The sequence below is a fragment of the Geotrypetes seraphini genome, chromosome 1 (genome assembly GCF_902459505.1).
Source record: "Geotrypetes seraphini chromosome 1, aGeoSer1.1, whole genome shotgun sequence".
NCBI lineage: Eukaryota > Metazoa > Chordata > Amphibia > Gymnophiona > Dermophiidae > Geotrypetes > Geotrypetes seraphini.
Genome location: NC_047084.1, coordinates 224,340,681 through 224,366,422, shown reverse-complemented (window position 1 = coordinate 224,366,422; position 25,742 = coordinate 224,340,681). Strand labels below are relative to the sequence as shown.

Sequence of the window (25,742 nt, the reverse complement as noted above, 5' to 3'; positions counted from 1 at the left end):
TCAGTAATGCCCCTTAACTTGCTGTCAATGTCTTTTCAAACTCTAAAAGTCTTTTTCATTGTCATTTTCATTTTTAGGGCGTCAGACATTCCAACCAGATATCTGGTTCCTAAAATACATAAAAACATCCAGTCGCCCCCAGGCAGACCCATAGTCTCCACAAAAGGTTCAGTTCTAGAACCATTATCCCAATTTATTGACTGTTTCCTCCAACCCTTTGTCAAACAGATTACTTCTTTTATAAAAGATTCCTCACATTTCATCAACATGCTAAAAAACGCTGAACAACCCGCAGATATTCCTATATTAGCCTCTCTAGATATTACATCTTTGTACACTATGATTCCACAATCAGCAGCCCTGGATATTATACAAGAGGTTTTGGAAAAAAGATCGGAAGCTCCTAGGATACATACAAAATTTTTGATGGAATTAGCGAAATTAGTTATATCAGCCAACTACTTCTGGTTTAATGACAAATATTATCTACAAACCCAGGGGGTGGCAATGGGAGCTACTCTTGCACCCTCTGTGGCTACTCTATACTTAGCAAGTATGGAAGAAAAGATGATCTATCCTATGCAAAGCTTCAAATATGTGGGATTATGGAGGCGTTTTCTAGACGATGTTTTTGTCATTTGGAAGGACACTGAAGATCAATTAAAAAATTTTGTACAAGAACTGAATAATTTAAATGAACACATACAATTTACAGCTAATTACAATGTTGGTAGGGTTGAGTTTTTAGATCTTACAATAATTTCAACTCATGATGGGTTTACAACAACCATTTATCGAAAACCAGTTTCAAGGAACACTCTTTTGAAATTCCATAGCCATCACCCATACAAACTGAAATATAACTTGCCAGTGGGCCAATTTTTGAGACTCCGACGGCTCTGTTCTGATGAACAAGATTTTTTACATCAATCAAGACAACTGGAACACAGAATAAAATCAAGAGGATATCCCAACAGAGCCATACGAAAAGCTTTCCTTAGAGCGAAGTATGCCAACCGTGACTTACTGCTAGGTCCCCCTTCCTCTACTCATGAAGAAGAAGGGGATGAAGAGACCACAGGACTAGATGTAAACAACTCAAGAATGGTATGTGTGTTACCTTTTACAAATGGATCAAAGTACATTATTAACAGCATGAAGAAATACTGGCACATATTAAGAATGATCCCTAACGTCTTTGAAGAATTCCCCAGAATAACGTATAACCGTGGAAAAAATATAGGAGAACGCTTGGCACGTCATCGCTACCACGTGGAGGACAGGGAAACTCAAACTATTCATGGCCATCAGAAATGCCATAAGTGCCAATGGTGTAACACCACAATTGAAGGGCGGGAATGGCAACCTCCGCAAAAACACACTTGTATTAAGGCTGACACAAATACTTCATGTAAGACACAGAATGTGGTCTATATAATTCAATGTCCATGTGATCTTATCTACGTAGGCAGGACTAGCCGTCAGGTTCACATTCGCCTTAATGAACACAAATCAAGAATAGTGAACAAAGTGATGGAGGCCCCGTTAGTCCAACACTGGGAAACCTATGCTCATGACATCAAAGATATAAAATGGCGCGTCATAGCTCATGTAAAAGTTGGGTGGGAGGGTGGAAATTTTAAAAACAGATTAAACTGGCTTGAACAAAAATGGATATATAGTTTGAATATCTGGTTCCTAAATACCAGATATCTGGTTCCTAAAATACATAAAAACATCCAGTCGCCCCCAGGCAGACCCATAGTCTCCACAAAAGGTTCAGTTCTAGAACCATTATCCCAATTTATTGACTGTTTCCTCCAACCCTTTGTCAAACAGATTACTTCTTTTATAAAAGATTCCTCACATTTCATCAACATGCTAAAAAACGCTGAACAACCCGCAGATATTCCTATATTAGCCTCTCTAGATATTACATCTTTGTACACTATGATTCCACAATCAGCAGCCCTGGATATTATACAAGAGGTTTTGGAAAAAAGATCGGAAGCTCCTAGGATACATACAAAATTTTTGATGGAATTAGCGAAATTAGTTATATCAGCCAACTACTTCTGGTTTAATGACAAATATTATCTACAAACCCAGGGGGTGGCAATGGGAGCTACTCTTGCACCCTCTGTGGCTACTCTATACTTAGCAAGTATGGAAGAAAAGATGATCTATCCTATGCAAAGCTTCAAATATGTGGGATTATGGAGGCGTTTTCTAGACGATGTTTTTGTCATTTGGAAGGACACTGAAGATCAATTAAAAAATTTTGTACAAGAACTGAATAATTTAAATGAACACATACAATTTACAGCTAATTACAATGTTGGTAGGGTTGAGTTTTTAGATCTTACAATAATTTCAACTCATGATGGGTTTACAACAACCATTTATCGAAAACCAGTTTCAAGGAACACTCTTTTGAAATTCCATAGCCATCACCCATACAAACTGAAATATAACTTGCCAGTGGGCCAATTTTTGAGACTCCGACGGCTCTGTTCTGATGAACAAGATTTTTTTACATCAATCAAGACAACTGGAACACAGAATAAAATCAAGAGGATATCCCAACAGAGCCATACGAAAAGCTTTCCTTAGAGCGAAGTATGCCAACCGTGACTTACTGCTAGGTCCCCCTTCCTCTACTCATGAAGAAGAAGGGGATGAAGAGACCACAGGACTAGATGTAAACAACTCAAGAATGGTATGTGTGTTACCTTTTACAAATGGATCAAAGTACATTATTAACAGCATGAAGAAATACTGGCACATATTAAGAATGATCCCTAACGTCTTTGAAGAATTCCCCAGAATAACGTATAACCGTGGAAAAAATATAGGAGAACGCTTGGCACGTCATCGCTACCACGTGGAGGACAGGGAAACTCAAACTATTCATGGCCATCAGAAATGCCATAAGTGCCAATGGTGTAACACCACAATTGAAGGGCGGGAATGGCAACCTCCGCAAAAACACACTTGTATTAAGGCTGACACAAATACTTCATGTAAGACACAGAATGTGGTCTATATAATTCAATGTCCATGTGATCTTATCTACGTAGGCAGGACTAGCCGTCAGGTTCACATTCGCCTTAATGAACACAAATCAAGAATAGTGAACAAAGTGATGGAGGCCCCGTTAGTCCAACACTGGGAAACCTATGCTCATGACATCAAAGATATAAAATGGCGCGTCATAGCTCATGTAAAAGTTGGGTGGGAGGGTGGAAATTTTAAAAACAGATTAAACTGGCTTGAACAAAAATGGATATATAGTTTGAATACAGTGGAGCCGGGGGGCTTAAATCAAGAGGTAGAATGGGGTTCTTTGATATAATGTAGGTATCCTCTATTCGCTGAAACAATGACGTCATTCAATAGGGGAGGTATTTATAGCCGACCAAAAGACGCCGCGGCCATCTTGATAAGATCAGAAGCACTTTAGTATCGGGATGGTCAGATAAAATAAAAGGGTGAGCATATGATTATTGTTATCTCATTTTCTATGTCTACCCAAAGAATAAGAAAAGTATAAGGGTCAAGAGTGAAACTGTCTTCTTTCGTTTGTGCAGGGGACTTAATCTTGAGAAAGCCTTGGGGGCGAAACATGTCGATTTGACAAGTCCCTGACCCGATCACATCAAAGAAAACAACGCATTTTTAAGATAAGTTATTTCACTTTAAAGACTAAAATATTTATGCAAGTATAAAGTATAAGCATGAGCACTGTACAAGAAGAAAAAAACTAAAAAAAACAAAAAATTTTTAAAATTGGGCGAATGAAGAAGTTACAGCTACAGACATAGCCAAAACAGTTCTATATCGCTAAAATAAAAGCGAATAGTTGGAATGTCTGACGCCCTAAAAATGAAAATGACAATGAAAAAGACTTTTAGAGTTTGAAAAGACATTGACAGCAAGTTAAGGGTTATATACTATAAATCAATGTAAAGAATACTGGCTGATATAGTTACTTTTAATCATCAGTAATGCGGCACACAGAAGGCCCCAGCGAGAAGGCCCTGAAGCAGCCTGTGAATGCTGCTGGCCCGATGCTCCTCTGCCGGAAGGTATTTATGGCCGTGGTCAACGGGGATTAGTTGTGAGGAAAGGATGGAGGGTCAGTGAGGGATGGAGGGTCAGTGAGGGTTCGGCGGTTCAGCAGCACGGTGAGGGTCAGGTTGGGGGGAAGCGCGGCTGTTTACGACTAGAGCTTATTTTTGGGGGTAGGGCTTATATTAAGACCTACCCCGAAAATCATGCTAGGGCTTATTTTCGGGGTAGGTCTTATTTTTGGGCAAATACAGTACATATCTAATATAATAAAACACTAGGCCGCGCATGCACACTCCCATTGTGTGGGTCCGTTTTCCGTGAGCTGTAGCAACCCATAGGAAGTGCGCAGCGGTGGCTATTCTCACGATCCCCGCCTGTGTCGAACTTTCGACGCAGGTGGGGATCATGAGAGGAGCCACCGCCGCGTCTTTCAACTAAAAAAAAAAAAATTACGGCAAGGCGGATGTCGGCGGCTGCAGGCTGCGGCAGCTGTAGCCTACCGCAGCCGAGCACGGAGACGGGCCAAAGTTTTTTTCAACTTCTTAAAGACGCTGCAGCGGCTCCTCTCACGAGCCGCTCCTGCGTCGGAGAAGGCGGCGATCGTGAGAGGAGCCGCCGGGAAGTTACACTGCTGGGGGCTCGGGCTGTTAGGTCCGTGCAGGCTCCTCTCACGGTAAATAGAGGGAGCTGCTGCTGGACAGGGAAGTAGGGAAGGAGATAGGAAGAAAGACACAGGGACAGGGGCAGGGAAAGAGACAGAAAGACAGACAGACAAAGGGGGTCAGGGAGGGAGAGAGACAGAAAGAAAGACAGCGGGAGGAAGAGAGACAGAAAGAAAAAGACAGGGGTATGGAGAGAAACAGAAAGAAAGACAGACATATATTCTACCACCAGGGGGAGGAAGGGAGACAGAAAGAAAAGAAGAAAGACACAGGGACATGGAGAGACACAGAAAGACAGACAGACAAAGGGGGCCAGGGACAGAGACAAACAGAAAGAAAAACAGCAGGACAGAGAGAGAGAGAGAGACGGAAATAAAGACAGACAGACAGACATATATTCTAGCACCCATTAATGTAATGGGCTAAAATACTAGTCTCTATATAAAAGGTACAAATTGTGTGAGAGGAATGTGATAAAGAAATATGTTATACAAGATTTTTTCACCTGGAAAACTTTAAGTTTCACTTCCATGTTGCTGTCATTTTGGAGTCAGACTTTAAAGTGTGTGAGATCTGGAGTGGATATATCAACATTTTGAAATGGATAAATTCATCTTTAAGAACTGTTACATGACAATTGTTTTGCACAATGATAGAATCCTTAAACAAGCAATTCAGTTTGACTTATGGTTCCGATTTGATTGAAAACACTGTGATGTTGTAATGGTTCCCTTTTTTTGTTTGGTGAGACAAGAAATGACTAAACAGATGGAGTACTGAGCACACATAGATATTAAATTATTTTATATTTTCTTAAATGAAATTATAATTTGTTTAATTCATTACCTTTTTACACACAATTTGTACCTTTTACTCATAAGCTGAATTTTTGTGTACTTGCACTGGGTTTTACTAAACGGCGGTAGTGGTTTTTACCACAGGCCAATTAAGTTAAAGCTCCGATATTCACAGAATTTCTATGAGTGTCGGAGCATTTACCTCACTGGCCCATGGTAGAAACCTCTACCGCCATTTAGTAAAAGGAGCCCTTGGTTAAGAGAAAATTCTCCTATATTATTTATTTCTCTCTTTTACTACAGCCACATTCCCACTAATATAAAGCAAGGTTCTTCACTGTGTGCTTCCTCTCTTGTGCCATATTCAAACTTTTTCCCATGTAACAATGTGTTCCTAGCAGAAAGTTCTAATGTTCACCGCAGATTCAGTATGGTGTATTTGGCTACTTAAGGAACTGGTTTAAATAAACTCTGAAATTTAACTTCAAAGAAGAAGCAAAACCTAGAGTCAGAGAGGATCATTAATGATTTCAAGCTTTTTTTTTTATGGAGGGGGGGGTCCTCAAGCACATACTACGTGCTTTATCTTCTAGAAATGTGGCTAGTACTTCTGATTTAAAAGCAAGCAGAAATCCACTTGGAGTTATTACAGTGTCTCCCATAACCCCTTGAGACTCAGTTTAGCACAAACCAAGAAAAGATGAAGAGAGAACCACCTCACCTGATCCTTTTCTGCTCTGTCAGGTCCCCCTCACTGACAAGCATGGCAGACAGTAACCGTAACGTTGAATTGGCTGATTTAGACTGGTTATTTTTCATACCTAAGAGCCAGCGAACCAATAGCTTGATTGCTTGCACCTGGAAAGAGCAATTGAGAAAAGAATTTCAAATGATTGACTTGACAGGTATGCAAGGGCTGGGCAGACTTCTACGGTTTGTGCATCAATCATGGCTGGAGAGATTTGGATTGGCTGGGGTGGGGCGTCAATGACAGCTTTAGAGGTTGGAGAACAAAGTTAGTGTCAGGCAGACTTTTACAGTCTGTGCCCTGAAAATGGCACGGACAATTCAAGATCAAGTATGTAAATGTAGTATCAAATCATATCTTATGCTATGAGTTTAACTTGTTGGTCAGACTGGATGGACCGTACAGGTCTTTATCTGCTGCCATCTACTATGTTATGTTACATTTGGGTCAAAGGTTCCTAAAATATCAAGTGTTCCCTGAAAGATACATGGACACTATGAACTAAAATGCAAGAGAGAGCTATCACTTACACTGAACCCACAGTTGTGCTATAACAATGAACTTGATTTTCTGTACTATAATACTGTATATATAATGCTTAAAACTATTCAGATTCCAGGTACATATATGCAAGATTTATGTTAACTTCTGCTAAAAAGACTGAAGCTGACAGAAACTGCTGAACATGCAGATTCTTCAGGGACAGTGACTAGCAACAATTATTTTAAAAACTGCTATTCTGAACAAAGGGCAATTGCGGTCATGACTTTTTTCTGATATTCTAACCTTCCAAAAGACAAGGGTGTTGATAAACCCTTTGTGGAAAACATTAGAGGAAAGGTCAGCAATGGCCCACCTTTTCAACAACACCCATGATGGGCATGCATGCTAACTGCAAAGATTTAATTGCTACCCAGGACAAAATCTAATCTTAAGCTCCTCCCTCACCCACCAGTCTGCCTTTGCATTGCTCTATGGTATGGCCGTACCTTGAATACCATGTGCAATTCTAGTCACCATTTCTCAAAAAAAATATACATCAGAATTAGAAAAGGTACAGAGAAAGGTTACAAAAACGATAAAAAGGGATGGGATGACATCCCTAAGAGGAAAGGCTAAAGTGGCTAGGACTCTTCAGCTTGGAGAAGAGAAGGCTCAGGGGTGATATGATAGAGGTTATAAAATATTGAGTGGTGTAGAAAGGGTAGATTGAATCACTTGTAAACTCTTTCCCAAAATACTAGGACTAGGAAGCACGCGATGAAGCAAATTAGTAGATTTTAAAACAAACCAGAGAAAATATTTCTTTGCTCATTGTGTAATTAAACTCCTGAATTTGATGCTGGAGAATGTGGTGAAATCAGTTAGATTAGCAGAGTTTAAAAAAGGTTTGGATAATTTCCTAAAAGAGAAGTCCATAGCTCATTATTGAGATGGCTTGGGGAAATCCACTGCTTATTCCTAGGATAAGCAGCATAAAATCTGTTTTACTACTTGGGATCTAGCTTGGTACTTGGGACCTGGGTGGCCACTGTTGGAAACAGAATACCAGGCTTGATGGACCTTCGGTCTGTTCCAGTATGGCAGTTCTTATGTTCTTATCATGATAATCCTCAAGGAACTCATAGGGTAAGAGGTATATTCTAAGCATTATTTGTAGTACAATCTATGAAATTTTGTTTTGAGTTTGCAAATAAATAACTTTATTGATTCTTAGCATAGCAAACAGCAAATTGTATATATTAATTTTCTATACCAAATAAAAGTTTGTATAACATTTAGTTTAACTGTAGCTTATAACAAAATTAGGGTAATCATATGGAGCATGGCTCATGGATTTTTTTTTAATGGTTTGTGAAAGAGAGGGGATAGTATAAACGGTGCAGTACCCAAACGTTCCGAAGGACTGGAAAGAATTAAAATGTAATCAAGTGTGATAACATATGAAACCAATAGATGTCACCGCCAACAGATTTCAAAGGATGGATTTTATAGTTTAACCATAGGGTGCCACTACATCATGGCAATAGTTGGCAGTATAAATCATGACCATAAAGACAGGTACTTATCTTGATAATCTTCTTTCTAGTAGAAAGGCATGAGTCTTGACCAGTGGATTGTGTTCCCCAACTTGTGAGTTTGTACAGAAGGCATCATCTACATCAGGGCTGCTCAAGTCCGGTCCTCGAGATCTACTGGCAGGCTAGGTTTTCAGGATATAAGAACACAAGAACATAAGAATTGCCGCTGCTGGGTCAGACCGGTGGTCCATTGTGCCCAGCAGTCCGCTCACGCGGCGGCCCTCTGGTCAAAGACCAGCGTCCTAACTAAGACTAGCCCTACTTGTGTACATTCTGATTCAGCATAAACTTGTCTAACTTTGTCTTGAATCCCTGGAGGGTGTTTTCCCCTATGACAGACTCCGGAAGAGCGTTCCAGTTTTATACCACTCTCTGGGTGAAAAAGAACTTCCTTACGTTCGTACGGAATCTATCCCCTTTCAATTTTAGAGAGTGCCCTCTTGCTCTCCCTACCTTGAGAGGGTGAACAACCTGTCCTTATCTACCAAGTCTATTCCCTTCAGTACCATGAATGTTTCAATCATGTCATAGAACATAGAAATTGACGGCAGAAAAGGGCCATAGCCCATCGAGTCTGCCCATATCAATGACCTACTCACCGACTTAGATCCCACGTGAATATCCCATTTTCTCTTAAAATCTGACACGCTGTTGGCCTCAATCACTTTCTGAGGTAGCTCGTTCCAATGATCGACCACCCTTTCGGTGAAGAAGTACTTTCTAGCATCACCCTGAAATTTCCCTCCCCTGATTTTCAGCGAGTCCCGTCTCAGCGAGTCCCATCTCAATCTCCTCTGTTCGAGGCAGAAGAGGCCCAGTTTCTCTAATTTTTTGCTGTACGGCAACTCCTCCAGTCCCTTAACCATCTTAGTCGCTCTTCTCTGAACCTTTTCGAGTAGTACCATGTCCTTCTTCATGTACGGCGACCAGTGCTGGACGCAGTACTCCAGGTGAGGGCGCACCATAGCCCCGTACAACAGCATGATAACCTTCTCCAATCTGTTCATGATCCCCTTCTTTATCATTCCTAGCATTCTGTTCGCCCTTTTCGCTGCTGCTGCACATTGCGCGAACGGCTTCATTGACTTGTCGATCAGCACTCCCAAATCCCTTTCCTGGGAGGTCTCTCCAAGTACCACCCTGGACATCCTGTCTTCATACATGAGATTTTTGTTACCAACATGCATCACTTTACAGTTGTCCACGTTGAACCTCATCTGCCATGTCGATGCCCATTCTTCGAGCCTGATTATGTCACGTTGTAGATCTTTGCAATCCCCCTGCGTCTTCACTTCTCTGAATAACTTAGTATCGTCTGCAAATTTTATCACCTTGCTTGTCGTACCTATGTCCAGATCGTTTATAAAGATGTTGAAGAGCACGGGTCCAAGCACCGAGCCCTGCGGCACCACACTGGTGACGCTCATCCAGTCCGAGTATTGTCCATTTACCCCCACTCTCTGTTTCCTATGATCCAGCCAGTTTTTAATCCACATGAGTATTTTACCCTCGATTCCATGGTTCGCAATTTTCCGAAGTAGTCGTTCATGCAGAACCTTGTCAAACGCCTTCTGAAAATCCAATGTCGACCGGGTTGCCCTTGTCTATCTGCCTGTTTACTCCCTGAAAGAAGTGCAGCAAGTTTGTCAAACACGATCTGCCTTTGCTAAAACCATGCTGACTGGTCCTCATCAGCCCGTGTCCATCAAGGTGATCAATGATGCGGTCCTTTATCAGTGACTCTACCATCTTTCCCGGTACCAAGGTCAGACTCACTGGTCTGTAGTTTCCTGGATCTCCCCTCGAACCTTTCTTGAAGATCGGCGTAACATTTGCCACCTTCCAGTCTTCCGGAATCTTTCCAGATTTGATCGACAGATTGGCTATTAGTTGAAGCAGTTCAGCTATGGTCCCTTTCAGTTCCTTGATGACCCTCGGATGGATGCCATCCAGTCCCAGGGATTTATCGCTCTTAAGCCTATCAATCTGCCTACATACCTCCTCTAGACTGACCATCAATCCTGTCAGCTTTTCGTCTTCATTTCCAGCATATAGCCTGATGGGTTCCGGTATGCTGTGCACATCTTCTTCGGTAAATACAGACACAAAAAATGTGTTCAGTTTGTCGGTGATTGCTTTGTCCTCCTATAGTGCTCCCTATATTCTATGTCATCAAACGGTCCCACCGCTTCCTTCTCGGGTCGTTTCCCCTTAATATTATTATTATTATGTTCTTGTATACCGCCATACCCAATGAGTTCTAGGCGATTCACATCAATTAATTAGGATCCGATCTGCACACAGATTTACAACATTTTGTCGGGGTTACAAGCAGTGTTCCCTCTAAGCGGGCGGGTGTTGTGAGCAAACTTTTTTCACCGTGAGCCAAAAATATCGGGCGCCAGCAAGTTATGAGCCAACTCGCCCGATTCTCCTCTCGCCGCCCTGCCATCTGCCGTACGCCTCTTCCGATCGTGCGCTGTGACGAGAAACGTGTGCGCTGCGATGTAATATTTTGTGCGCCAGCGCACGCCAGCGCAGCTTAGCGGGAACACTGGTTCAAATGGTTTTATTTATTTCCCCAAATTTATTTTTGTTATACGCATTGAAAATATTTGATATTGCGTTTAAATCAAAATCTCAATAAACTTGAAACGAGTGCCCGTGAGATTGTGGGAGGGTTAAATACTCAAAACTTAGAAGTTTTTGCTACGCCAGCTTTCTGGTATCTTTACATACAGTGGCGTACCTAGCATATGTAACATCCGGGGCCCATCATTTTTTGGCACCCCCCCCCATCTGTAAGAAAAACATGATTTTTAGTAACAAACCACACGTCACACATGAGTACCTAGGAAAAGGCAGCATCTTACATATTGCAGTGAGCAGTACATCAATACACCCATTGTAAAACTAAACAAGCCAGACCAGCACAGATCAATCCTACACCGTCAATCCTAACAGAAAACCATGTCTTTCGAACACACAGAACACAGAAAACACCTTCGCCTAGTAAGGAATATGTAATCACAAACTAACCCCTCCCTCTTTTACAAAACTGTAGTGTGGATTTTAGCTACGGAGGTAACAGCTCTGATGCTCATAAAATTCTGAGCATCAGAGCTGCTACCACCAAGGCTGGTGCTAAAAACGCTTCACAGTTTTGTAAAAGGGGGGATAAAATAAAAATACATAGACAAAGGTTAAATTGAACCAGCAAGAAGCTGGACTCTGCATACAATGCTTCACAGAAACAGTGACACGTCTCCTAAAGCAATAAATAAATAGAAATTTTTTTCTACCTTTGTCTTCTGTGGTTTCTCCTTTCCTCATCTTCTTGTAACTCTCTTCCTTCCATTCACTGTCTGCCGTCTCTCTTCCCCTATATGGCATCTTCTCTCCTTCTATGCCCCTTCCAGAAACTGTATGCCTCCCCCTTCCATCTCTCCTTTCACCCCATTGGTCTGGCATCTCTCTCCTCGCCTTCCCTCTCCCACACCTCTCCTCATAGTCTGGTATCTCCCCTTCCCTGATTCTCTGGCATCTCTCTCCTTTCCTTTTCTTCCATCTTTCGCTCCCCCTCCATGCTCTCACATCTCCCCCTTCCTTTTCCCTTAGACTGGCATACCTTCCTCCTACGCTCCAAGCCCTGGCATCTCCTTTAATTCCCTCCCTCATCTTCCTTCTCCCTCCAGCTGGGTACCGCAACACTCTTCCCTGCAGCTCTGCACTTCCCCACAATTGCCATGCTTCGGTTCCTCTTCTTCCTTCCTTCCTCCCCCCCCCCCCCCCGCGGGACCCTGCGGCACCATCAACTCTTACTCCCTCTAATGTCGGCCCTGCAGCTCCAGACTTCCTCGCACCTTCTCCCCTCCCCCTTTGGATCGCTATTATTTTAAATGTTATAGCCGCGGAGCTGTATCCATCAATGGAGATGTCTAACCTCGGCCTGCCCCGGAACTCTTACTGCAACAGTGACTTCCTGTTCCTGCCTAGACGGGCGGCTGCTGCAGTAAGAGTTCCGGGGCAGGCCGAGGTTAGACATCTCCACTGATGGATACAGCTCCGCGGCTATAACATTTAAAATAATAGCGATCCAAAGGGGGAGGGGAGAAGGTGCGAGGAAGTCTGGAGCTGCAGGGCCGACATTAGAGGGAGTAAGAGTTGATGGTGCCGCAGGATCCCGCGGGGGGGGGGGGGAGGAAGGAAGGAAGAAGAGGAACCAAAGCATGGCAATTGTGGGGAAGTGCAATCCCCCCAGTGCGTCCCCTTACCTTACCGACGCGTGTGTGCGCTGTGAAGAGAAACTTTGCGCTGCGATGTAATATTTTGTGCGTGAGCGCAGGCCAACGCAGCTTAGCGGGAACACTGGTTACAAGCAACGAGGAAGGAAATGTTGGAACATTTTAGCAGAAATTTAACAGAGTTACAGGCAGCGACAAGTTGGATTGGCCGGGAAGAAGGAGGGAGAGAGAAACACAGGAGGGCTTGAAAGAACGGCTCGAAAGAACGGCTTGAAGTTCTTCACCTCCTTGGCTAATTTTTCCTCGTAGTCTCTTTTGGCCCCTTTTACCACCTTATGGCACCTATGTTGGTGTTGTTTGTGCTTGTTCCAGTTTTCGTCCGTTTTTGACCTTTTCCATTCCTTAAACAAAGTTTTCTTGTCTCTTATCGCTTCCTTCACCTCTACAATAAGTCACGCCGGTTCTTTGTTCTTTTTCCTCTTTGATCCCTTGTTGATATGCGGTATATATATATATTTGTGCCTCGGTGACTGTGTCCTTACAAAGGGACCAAGCTTGCTCTAGCGTTTTTATAGTGCTTATCCTCTTTTTAATCTTCCCTACCATGAGTCTCATCCCTTCGTAATTCCCTTTTTGGAAGTTCAGTGCCATGGCTGTCGTTTTGGATTGATGTTTCTCCCCTGCATCCAGATCGAAGCAGATCATATTGTGATTGCTATATCCCAGCGTCCCTTCTACTTCTACATCTTGTGCCATAGGCCATTTAGAATTAAGTCCAGAATTAACATTTCCTCTAGTGTTTTCCTTGACAAGTTGTTCCAGGAAGCAATCGCCTACAGCATCCAAGAACTTGGTCTCTCTAATGCAGCCGGAGGTGCCTAGGTTCCAGTCTATTCCCGGATAGTTGAAGTCACCCATGAATATGCATGAGAGCGATTTGCCTGCACTGCCTTCTTGGTATGCAAATCTCTCTCATGCATGTTCATTATGGATATCCTGAAAACCTGGCCTGCATGTAGATCTCGAGGACTGGACTTGAGCAGCCCTGATCTACATTTTTCAGCTCCTTCTCCTTTGACACTACTTTGTGCTCCTCAGTTTGTACCAAAGCAGTCAAAAAATCAATATAAAGAAGGAAGGAAGGAAAGAAAGAGGGGTACAGGGAACTCTCTGTCCAGCTGAAATTTGCTCTGACCATAAAGAAAATCGATTAGAAACTGAACATATAACAAAAACATACCACAGCATAACAGGCACTAACTCTGAAGTAACAATCATACTACCATGTCAGGCAGATATGAACTTTCTTAATTCATATATTCTTTTTTTTTTTAACCCGTGTAGCAATAGCCCCCCTCCCCCACCGAGGTACACATCTAAAAACTGCAGAGCTGTCCAGGATATTCAACATTTAGTGGACCCAGGAAGCAGCAGTAGAACAAGTGTATGCCCAATATAACAATGTCTGAGATAGTAAGCAGGTGACATGAAAACTTGACAAAGACAGATGGCAAGAAGACTCATATGCCTATCTACTAGAAAGATTATTGAGGTAAGTACCTAATCTTCCCTTCTAGTGCAAAAGGCATACGAGTCTTGATCAGTGGGACGTACCAAAGCAATCTCTTGAATTTAGGGCAGGAAAAAGGAGCCTGCTGTCAAAACAGAAAACACAAAAGCAACTCCCATACAAGCTGCCACATCCACCCTACAAAATTTGGTATGGAGAGAGGACCACTTGGCAACCCTACAAATTTTGTCAGGTGGCACTGCTCGGGACTCCGCCCATGAAGAAGCCACCTCCTTAGAGTATTGTGCTTGCAAAGAAAATGGAGGCTGCTTACCCCACCCAATATGTCCGATGAAATAGCCAAATCCACCTTGCAACAGAAGCCTTAAAGACTGGCTTCCCTAAATAGCTAGGATTAGTCAACATAAAGAAATGATCTGAAAGACGAAAGGGATTTGTCATTTCCAGGTACCGGATGAGAATTCTGTGGACATCCAGCAAGGTCAACACCTTGTCCTTCTAAGCCCGTTGAATTAAAAGTGAGTAACCGAACCTCTCCGTTCACATGGAAAGCGAAAACAGTTTTTGGAAAGAAAGAAGGCATCGTACGTAGTGAAACATCTTCCTGGGTGAATCAAAAAAAGGGTTCCCTGCATGACAGGGTCTGAAGCGCCAACACTCTACTTGCTGAGGAAATAGCCACTAGAAATACATTAATAGTGAGATCTATAAGCATCACTTCCTCGTAAGGAGCCTTGCACAGGGAATTCAGGTCAAGGTTAAGATTCCATGTTGGAAAGGGCTGCCACACCAGCGGCTTCAACCTTGTAGCTCCTTTCAAAAAACTAATGATGTTGGGATCAGAAGCCAGAGAAATGTTCTCCAAATGACTTCTGAAACATGACAGTCCTGCCATTTGAACCTTAAAAGAACCAGCCGCTAATCCTTTTGCTAGCCCATCCTGAACAAATACCAGAATAGCCAAAAGAGGAGACCGAGAATCTCAACTTCCTCTCCAATGCAACAACTCTAGAAAGACTTCTAAGACTTGCTGCCACCATTACAGCTCTTATAAGAGTAACTAGTGTTTGAGCCCATTACATTAACAGTAAAGCCTCCTTCCCTCACATGTCCCCTATTTTCAGCCCAAGCTCCAAACCCATTTTTACCCCCACAGCCCCCTTCTCCCATCTGTTCCCTTTCAGCCCGAGCCCCCTTTTCTCACCAGCAGCATTTCCCTCCCCACTCCACTTCCCTGCTCCCCCGGGCCAGTAGCACTTCTTCCCTGCTCCCCCCATCCAGTAGCACCTCTTCCCTGCTCCTCCGGTCCAGCAGCACCTCTTCCCTGCTCCCCCTGTCCCTCTTCCTTGCTCCCCTGACCCAGTAGCACCTCTTCCCTGCTCCCCCTGTCCTTCTTCCTTGCTCCCCTGACCCAGTAGCACCTCTTCCCTGCTCCCCCTGTCCAGCAGCAACCCTTACCTGTTTCCCCGGTCCAGTATGCAGCGTTGTGAGCATCGCGACCAGCTTTTGCGAACCTCGTAGGCCGCTCTGCACCTCGGAAGTACGTTCCCTCTGACGCGATCACATACGTCAGAGGAAACGTTCTACTGAGGTGCTATGCGGCCTGCAAAGTTTGGTACAGCTGGCCACGATCCTCACGGGAGCAGTGCCTGACCCTCAGTGGCTCGAAGCCCTTCTCCCGGCAGCCACTGCAAGCGCCGCTCCACGAAGCCCTCCTCCCGGCAGCTGCTGCCAGCGCCGCTCCGCGAAGCCCTCCTTCCGGCAGCCGCCACCAGCGCCGCTCTGCACCACCTTTCATGCGTCTCAAGCCGCCGAATACGGCCATGGACGCGGGCAGGGAGAGAGCTTGCCTGTGCTTCCTCCAGCAGTTGGTGAGTGAGGGCAGGAGGAGGGGAGTCACCAGAACCCTGCTGCCGGGTTCTAAAATAGAATCCGGCTATGGAACAGAGATCACGGCGGCAGTTTGCTTATTTGCAGTTACATCATCATGTCCAATTTGGTATTACTATCTTAGCACAGGTACTTCATCTTGATTGCTCCATACTTCCCTGATGGGAGCTTCAACAGCAGGAGGGGATCTTGGTCTCCGATCAATTTGCTTATTTGCAGTTACAACATCATGTCCAGTCTTTGGTGGCGGAGGGCTTAGTTGTGGGCTTGGGGATTAGCTCAAGGGTTTTATTTCTCCCTTCCAGGACACAGGTCTCACAGTTTCTTTGTTACATAAAGCCATCTATGTTCATACTCCGGGTAAATCTTGGGAATCTTTAAGTTCTATTTGGGCTCCCAAGTTTGTACTGCAACCTCAGGATCTGGATTTCGGTCGGTATGTTCGCCGTATCCCCACTCTCTTCAGCTGAATTATGGGAATGTCAATTTTGGGTTATTCACAGGGCGTATTTTAGGCGAGTTCACTTGTATAGGGCTGGTTTGGCGACTTCTCCCCAATGTGAGAAATGCACCCGGGATTCTAAATCTTTCTTTCACGCATTCTGGAGCTGCTCGGTGGTTAAAGTTCTGGAGACAGGTGATCAGCTACTTGGAATATTTGCTGGGGTCGTGGTTAAAGTGTTCTGGAGACAGGTGATCAGCTACTTGGAATATTTGCTGAGTTCTTCGATCCCTGTCACCCCAATGGGATTTCTTTTGGATAAATTTGAGGCCTTCCATTTGTCGGGACAGTTATTGGTTCAGAAGGCAGGGGTACTAGCTAAAAAGCACAGTTACTTACCGTAACAGGTGTTATCCAGGGACAGCAGGCAGATATTCTTGACTGATGGGTGACGGCACCGACGGAGCCCCGGTACGGACAATTTTAGAGTGATTGCACTCTAAGAACTTTAGAAAGTTCTAGCTCGGCCGCACCGCGCACGCGCGAGTGCCTTCCCGCCCGACAGAGGCGCGCGGTCCCTCAGTTAGTATAAGCCAGCTAAGAAGCCAACCCGGGGAGGTGGGTGGGACGCAAGAATATCTGCCTGCTGTCCCTGGATAACACCTGTTACGGTAAGTAACTGTGCTTTATCCCAGGACAAGCAGGCAGCATATTCTTGACTGATGGGTGACCTCCAAGCTAACAAAAAGAGGGATGGAGGGAAGGTTGGCCATTAGGAAAACAAATTTTGCAAAACAGATTGGCCGAAGTGTCCATCCCGTCTGGAAAAAGCATCCAGACAATAATGAGATGTAAAAGTGTGAACTGAGGACCAAGTAGCAGCCTTGCAGATTTCCTCAATAGAAGTGGAGCGGAGGAAAGCTACAGATGCTGCCATTGCTCTGACTCTATGGGCCGTGACAGAACCTTCCAGTGTCAGTCCGGTCTGAGCATAACAGAATGAAATGCACGCTGCCAGCCAATTAGACAACGTACGTTTAGAAACGGGACGTCCCAATTTATTTGGATCAAAGGACAGAAAAAGTTGAGGAACTGATCTGTGGGGTTTCGTACGCTCTAGATAGTAAGCCAGAGCCCTTTTACAATCCAAAGTGTGTAGAGCTTGTTCTCCAGAATGAGAATGAGGTTTTGGAAAGAAAACAGGGAGAACAATGGATTGGTTGAGATGGAATTCAGATACAACCTTAGGGAGAAACTTTGGATGTGTACGCAGAACCACCTTGTCATGGTGAAAAACCGTAAAGGGAGGATCTGCGACCAGTGCATGAAGCTCACTGACCCTCCTGGCAGAGGTAAGGGCAATAAGGAAAAGCACCTTCCAAGTAAGAAACTTGAAAGGAGAGGTAGCCAAGGGTTCAAATGGAGGCTTCATTAAAGCAGAAAGAACCACATTGAGATCCCAGATAACAGGAGGGGCTTTAAGAGGTGGTTTCACGTTGAAAAGCCCACGCATGAACCTGGACACCAGGGGATGAGCTGAGAGAAGTTTTCCATGGACTGGCTCATGAAAAGCTGAAATGGCACTGAGGTGGACTCTGATGGACGAAGACTTAAGGCCAGAGTCAGACAAAGAGAGCAAATAGTCCAACAACGTCTCCACTGCCAGGGAAGTGGGATCAAGATGATGAAGAAGACACCAGGAGGAAAATCTCGTCCACTTCTGATGGTAACATTGCAGAGTGGTTGGTTTCCTGGAGGCATCCAGAATGGAACGAACAGGCTGAGATAAGAGAGTATCATGAGATGTCAGCCCGAGAGATACCAAGCTGTCAGGTGTAGAGACTGGAGGTTGGGATGAAGGAGGGTTTCCTGCTGTTGCGTAAGCAGAGAAGGAAACAGAGGAAGAAGAAAAGGTTCCCTGGAACTGAGTTGAAGTAGAAGGGAGAACCAATGTTGCCTGGGCCACCTCGGAGCAATCAGAATCATGGTGGCTCGTTCCCTCTTGAGCTTGAATAAGGTTCTCAACATTAGAGGCAGAGGAGGGAAGGCGTACAGGAACAGATTCGACCAGTCGAGGAGAAAAGCATCCGCTGTCAGACGGTGAGGAGAGTAAAGTCTGGAGCAGAAGAGGGGCAGCTGGTGATTGTGAGGAGCTGCAAAGAGGTCTATCTGAGGAGTGCCCCATTGAGTGAAGATAGACTGCAGAGTTATAGGATCGAGTGTCCACTCGTGAGGCTGGAGAATTCTGCTGAGTTTGTCCGCTAAAGAATTCTGTGTTCCCTGAATGTAGATAGCTTTCAGGAAGAGATGGTGATCTATGGCCCAATTCCAGATCTTTTGGGCTTCTTGGCATAGAAGGCGAGAGCCTGTCCCACCCTGTTTGTTGATGTAGTACATCGCAACTTGATTGTCTGTGCACAACAAGAGGACCTGAGGAAAGAGAAGATGTTGGAAAGCCTTGAGGGCATAAAACATCGCTCTGAGTTCCAGGAAATTGATTTGATGCTTCTTTTCCTGGGCTGTCCAAAGACCTTGAGTCTGGAACTCGTTCAAGTGAGCTCCCCATGCATAAAGAGAGGCGTCGGTGGTGATAACCAGGTGATGAGGGGGCTGATGGAACAGAAGACCTCTGGATAGATTTGAGGATACCAACCACCATTGAAGAGACTGACGAAGAGATGATGTCACAGATATGTGTCGTGAGCAAGGATCCGTCGCTTGGGACCACTGAGTAGCAAGGGTCCATTGAGGAGTGCGTAGGTGAAGACGTGCGAGGGGCGTGACATGAACTGTAGACGCCATGTGCCCCAAGAGTACCATCATTTGCCTGGCTGAGATGGAAGGCAGTGAAAGTACCTGTTGACATAGAGACTGAAGGGTCTGAAGACGATTGGATGGTAGGAAAGCTTTCATGAGGAGTGTGTCCAGGATCGCTCCAATGAATTGAAGTCTCTGAGTAGGGATGAGATGAGATTTGGGTAGATTGATCTCGAACCCCAGAATTTGTAGAAACAAGATGGTTTGGTTGGTGGCCAGAAGAACTGCTTGAGCGGATGTGGCCTTGATTAACCAGTCGTCCAGGTAAGGGAAGACCTGGAAGTGATGAGAGCGTAGAAATGCCGCTACCACAATGAGACACTTGGTGAAGACCCTTGGAGAGGAGGCAAGGCCGAAGGGCAGCACCTTGTATTGGTAATGAGAATGATTGATCATGAAGCGTAGGTACTGTCTGGAAGCCAGATTTACTGGTATGTGAGTGTACGCTTCTTTGAGATCGAGGGAACATAGCCAGTCGCCTTGATTGAGAAGAGGATAAAGAGTGGCCAGAGAAAGCATCTTGAACTTTTCTTTGACCAAATATTTGTTGGGATCGCGGAGATCTAGAATGGGTCTGAGATCTCCTGTTTTTTTGGGGACTAAAAAATATCGGGAGTAGAACCCCTGCCCCTGCTGGTCTAGGGGAACTTCTTCTATGGCATTTAGAAGAAGGAGGGATTGAACCTCTTGGAGAAGAAGGGTTAATTGAGGACTGGAAGCAGACTCTTTTGGTTGACTTGGAGGAGGTAGTGACTGAAAGTTGAGAGAGTAGCCGTGGCGGATGATGTTGAGGACCCACTGGTCTGACGTGATAAGTTCCCAACGGCTTATGAAATAAGTAAGGCGTCCTCCTATAGGTTGTGGAAGTTGGGTAGAAGGAACAAAACTGGCTATGTTCTGGAGAATTAAGTCAAAAGGGTTGTGTAGACTTTTGCACTGGTGCAGGTTTTACCTGTTGTTGTTGCTGAGGCTGTCTAGCAGCCGGCCTTTGTTGTCTCTGGCGTCGTTGCTGGGGAGCAGCTTGAGGCAGAGGACGAGCCACAAATCTACGCTGGTAGGAGGATTGTGGACGAAAAGGTCTGGTTGTTGGCGGCTTCTTAGACTTAAGAAGTGTATCCCATCTAGTCTCATGAGCCGATAACTTTTGAGTGGTGGAGTCCATGGAATCTCCAAACAACTCATCCCCTAGGCAAGGTGCATTGGCTAGCCGATCCTGATGGTTAACATCGAGTTCAGAAACCCTAAGCCAGGCCAGCCGTCTCATTGCCACTGAGATGGCTGTAGCCCTAGAGGTCAGCTCGAAGGTGTCATAAATGGATCTAACCATGAATTTCCGGAGCTGGAAAAGCGAAGAACAAGTTTGGTGAAAAACCGACTTTTTCCGATCAGGGAGATATTTCTCAAAAGCAGAGATATTCTGAATAAGCTGCTTTAAGTAGAAGGAGAAATGGAATGCATAATTCCCTGATCGATTCGCCAACATTGCATTTTGGTATAGTCGTTTCCCAAACTTGTCCATAGACTTTCCCTCTCTGCCAGGAGGGACAGAAGCATACACACTAGCCCCCTTGGACTTTTGGAGGGTGGATTCGACCAAAAGGGACTCATGATGTAACTGGGGTTTATCAAACCCAGGGATAGGAAGGACTCTGTATAGAGAGTCTAATTTTCGGGGAGCCCCAGGAATGGTGAGGGGAGATTCCAAATTTTTATAGAACGTCTCTCTCAAGATATCATGGAGAGGTAACTTAAGGTATTCCTTTGGAGGCTGATCAAAATCCAGAGCATCAAGAAAAGCTTTGGATTTCTGTGACTCAGCCTCCAAAGGAATAGAGAGAGAGTCACACATTTCCTTTAAAAAGGAAGAAAAAGAAGATACTTCTGGTTTAGAGGAGGGCCCCAAGGCAGAGGTGTCCTCTTCACCAGAAGAACATTCTCCCTCAGAAAGGAGAGGGTCTTCTGAGTCGCCCCACAAGTCAGGGTCTTGAACTTGGAAGCTCCGGTCCCGAGAATCCGGCGTGGAAGACTGTAAGTGATGGGATTTTCTATGAGATTTCCCTGACCTGCCTGACTCGGTACCGGGGGATGTGACTGTATGCACCGGTGCCGAAGTCTGAACAGCTTGATGGTGGGATCTCGGCTCCGGTGCAAGAATCGGCATGGAGACAGAGGAAACAGACTGTACCGGTACCGACGAAGTGGAAGTTGACAAAGTAGGACGATCCACTGTCGGTACCGGCGGCTCAGACCGGACTGGTACCGGAAGACTCGGTACCAGGAGTGAAGGCAGAATGTGCTCTAACTGTTCTTTAAGTTGTAATTTTAGAACAGCAGCAATACGGTCTTCGAGAGAAGGCACCGGTACCGCCTTTTTCTTTTGCGGTACCTGCGGTGCCGCTCTACGCTCCGAGGATGAGGAACCCGATGTAGAGGGGCTCACCTCTATTGGAGCGGAGCGCTTCCGTGAGCGCCTCGAGGTCTGCAGGATTGGGCTCGCTGCTATTGAGACCGGAGGACGCTCCAACGGGGAAGGCTTCTTAGCCGGCTTACCTGGAGGAGCCGACACCGACGCGGTATCGCGTGGTGTCGACGATGTGGGTGCCGACTGAGCCGGAGTCGAAGTCGGTGCCGGAGTGGTATCGGACATCTCGGTGCCGAAAAGAAGTTTTTGTTGAATCTCTCTATTTTTAAGAGTTCTTTTCTTTAGAGTCGCACAGCGGGTGCAGGTAGACGATTGATGGTCCGGGCCAAGGCACTGTAGACACCAATTATGTGGGTCAGACAGTGAAATTGGCCGTGCACACCGCTGGCACTTTTTAAACCCGGGTTGAGGGGGCATGAATGTGAAGACGGCTTCAGCCAAATCGAAGGCCGAGGCTTCGATAGTGGCAGTAGGCCCCGCCGGGGCGAAACCGAAAAAAGAAAGAAAACTAAATCAGTTTTTTTTTTTTTTTTTTTTTTAAGAAAGAAAGTAAAATAAAATGAAGGAAATAAACCTTCTAAAGACGTTTACGCGAGCGGGAAGGCGAAAAATGGAAAAAGTTTTCAACAGCCGTTGAAACGTGCGACTTCTTAGCTCCGCGGAAACTAAGAAACTGAGGGACCGCGCGCCTCTGTCGGGCGGGAAGGCACTCGCGCGTGCGCGGTGCGGCCGAGCTAGAACTTTCTAAAGTTCTTAGAGTGCAATCACTCTAAAATTGTCCGTACCGGGGCTCCGTCGGTGCCGTCACCCATCAGTCAAGAATATGCTGCCTGCTTGTCCTGGGATAAAGGTTATTTTGGGTGAGTGGATTTCAGCCCATGCCCCCTCCTATTGGGCGTGGCAAAATCGTTTACATGCTCTCATGGTTCTAGAGAAGGGTCGGGTGCATGGTTCCTTCCGTCAATCAAAGTTTTTCTTCGAACTTGGGGACCTTACATTGATTCTTTGTCTCATCAGGCTCGTAGTTCCATTCTTAATATTCTAAAACTCTAGCTCCATACAGGGCTGGGTTGGTGTAAGTATCTTGGGTGATGGTGTGCCTGCTGGGTCGTCTGGTGGCTCCCCCCTTTTCTTTCTATCTCTTTCTTCTTCTTCCTTATCCCCTTTATTTATTTATTTATTTTTTGGGGGCGGGGCGGGGGGGGTTAGGTAACTAGGATACTCATGGGTAGGGCATTTCCTTTCCTTATTCTGGGGACTATAAGAGCCAAAGGCCCTGGGACACTGGGTTGGATCTTCCTTGAAGGCAATGCCTGATTTGTTACAAGGGGGGGGGAGGGAGCAGACAGTTTTGGGGGGAGGGTTTTGTAGTATTAATGATGATATTGCTACTTTGCTGGTTGTTGTTTTCATTTCCTGGTGATCGTATGCTTTATTGTTTATCCTGCTGTATCCAAGGGCTGCTGAGCAGGGATGGTGTGCATCTATCAAAGAAGGGAAGAAGTATCTTTGCCAGCAGACTGGCTAATCTACTGAAGAGGGCTTTAAACTAGAAGTGATGGGGCAGGGTGATCAAAGCTTCTGGGTGAGTATAAGAGGTAAGTAAATCACTGAATACCTCTACTGGAAAAAGGGGGCAATGTCTGGAAAGCAGTATATACTAATGCTTGAAGAATGGGAAACAAGATTCTGGATCTAGAAGGTGTGATGGAAAAAGAGGAGTTGGATATAGTGGTGATCACAGAGATGTGGTTCACAGAGAACCATATTCCCTTCACAATAAAAGTCACTGACTAATCACTCTATCAAATAATAGATGGACTTTGCATGAATGAATTCCTCCTCCTTATTTGTTAATATTTCAAGTATTTCTTTAAACAACAATGTTGGTATATCATTTGATATAGGAGAACTAGTCTCGTCAAAAACATACATTTAATCAATTACAATGTCAAATCATTGACAGAATACAGGAGTATACAGTGTTCTCCCCAGAAATTTTTTCCAGCCGGGTGGCATGAAAAAGTAGCCAGGCGGGATGGGGAAATTTGGTGGTAGGGAAAATTAAGGGCTCCTTTTACGAAGGTGCATTAGGGCCTTAACGTGTGGAATAGCGTACACTAAAAAGCCATGCACGCTAGCCGCTACAGCCTCCTCTTGAGCAGGTGTTAGTTTTTTGGCTAGCGCGCGCTAATCCGGTGCGTGCGCTAAAAACGCTAGTGCACCTTCGTAAAAGGAGCCCTAAATGTGCATTATTTTTATTAGTTAATTATTATTATTTTCCTTTTTTAAGGTTTGATACTTAGGCAGTGTTCCAGTAGCATTTAAGCCACCTTTGAAAAAAAGTAATGCAGATCCTCTTATTCCGAATAACTACCATACTTGAGAGAGTGGTATTCAACCAACTTCAAACTCATGTTGAATCAGTTAAAACTTTGCATCCCTGGCAATCTGGTTTTTGTTTAAGACATAGCACAGAGACTATAGTTCCTGCCTTAGAGCTCTTTATAAAAAGCTGCGATAGCAATTCTGTCACAGCAAATGCATTGAAGCCCATAGGAATTGAATGGACTTTGGTGCATTTGCCATGGGAGAATTGCTACTATAGTTTTGTAAAAGGGGCCCTTACTGAGTGAACTCCATAGTCACCTAGATCAGTGCTTCTCAACAGTGCTTTTCAAGCCAAGTACCCCCTAAGTCTAACAAATATCAACCAAGTACCCCAGGCCAAGCTCCGCCCCTGACCCCACCCCCATTATAATAGTACTAATTGTAATGCAATTTCTGCCATTCATTTTTCATGTACACACAATATCTTATTCATAACTAGTGTTTTAGCCCGTTACATTCATTACAGTAACGGGTGCTAGAATAGCCCCACCTATACCCTGACTCTGACCCCACCCATGCCCCGTCTCTATCATGCCCGGACCCTGCCTCCCACTGATCCCAGTCCCACCACCTCACCTTTCACCATTTCCTTTGTACCCTTGCATTTATCACCCGACAGGGTCTTTACTTACCCGAGGAGGCAGCAGCAGTCCTGATGTACTAACCTTTCCTCCCTCAGTGCCCCAAAGCAGCAGTGGTCCTACCACTTTTGCCATCTTTCTCTTTCCTGTACCCCTCTGTCCTTCCCCAAGACCATCTCTCTCTCCTGCCCCCTCCACACATCCGGAAGTCTATCTCTCCCTGGTCAGAGCATTGCCTGTGTTGGGTTGTTGTTGTTGTTTTTTTAAGACATTTAAATATAGAGCACTAAATTCTCCTCCAGATCCCAAGAGGAATGTGGTTTTTAAATGGTTTAGGCCAGTTTTCCAAATATTTGACTCAGTGCAAAGAAAAAAAAGAATAAGAAGTATTTATCATTAGATGGAGTCTGACATTCCAGGAACAAAAAAAAAAAAAATCACAACTTCATTGCTGTAGGCCAGAAAATGGCAAGTATTTACCAGGCGTGGAAAAAAAACTTCTGCTTGGACCGGAGATCCTAAAGAATTGTTCAAAAGGCCGCCATCTATTTTCTATAGAAGGAGAAGAAGAAGAAGAAGAAGAAAAAAAAAAAACAGGCTGTGATGATGTTAATTCATTTGAACCTGTTACACGATTTCGCCGCTCAGGAGAAGGAGCAGGCAACGTGGCCAGGCTCCGGATCGGCTCTGCACTGGAAGGCTGATCACAGCTGGGGCATATGCCCAGGGAAGACTTTAAAAATGTGGCTCAGAGGGACCTGGGCAACCCTCGCTGCAGCCACGAACCCATTGGGTCCTCTGCCGAGGGCACAATGCCGCGCCACTCACCGGCCCGTCACTCTCCACCAGCGATCCCGAGCAGTGATGGAGGCGACGGTGGATTAGCCGCTGGAGGAGGAGAATGGTGGGGAAGAGAGAACAGGTTCAAGGCTGCCAGGGGGGAGGGAAGAGGGGAGGAGTAAGCCCGGCTGAGACTGGCAGGAAGAGGAAGGCGGGGAAGGTGAGGCTATTAGGCAAGGGAGAGAGGGGATACCAGAGGAGCCTGCACAGACCGAACAGCCC

At 45.1% G+C, this 25,742-nt stretch overlaps 1 protein-coding gene across 5 annotated transcripts in view; it reads right to left on the bottom strand.

Annotated features, from left to right (window-relative positions):
• PDS5A (PDS5 cohesin associated factor A) overlaps positions 1-25,742 on the bottom strand; it is a 645,453-nt gene that overhangs the window by 203,407 nt on the left and 416,304 nt on the right. For all 5 annotated transcript variants that reach the window (XM_033947170.1, XM_033947134.1, XM_033947143.1 and 2 more), the window contains exon 23: positions 6,255-6,391. In XM_033947170.1, the coding sequence (XP_033803061.1) occupies positions 6,255-6,391 (137 nt within the window). The remainder of the gene's footprint in view (positions 1-6,254; positions 6,392-25,742) is intronic.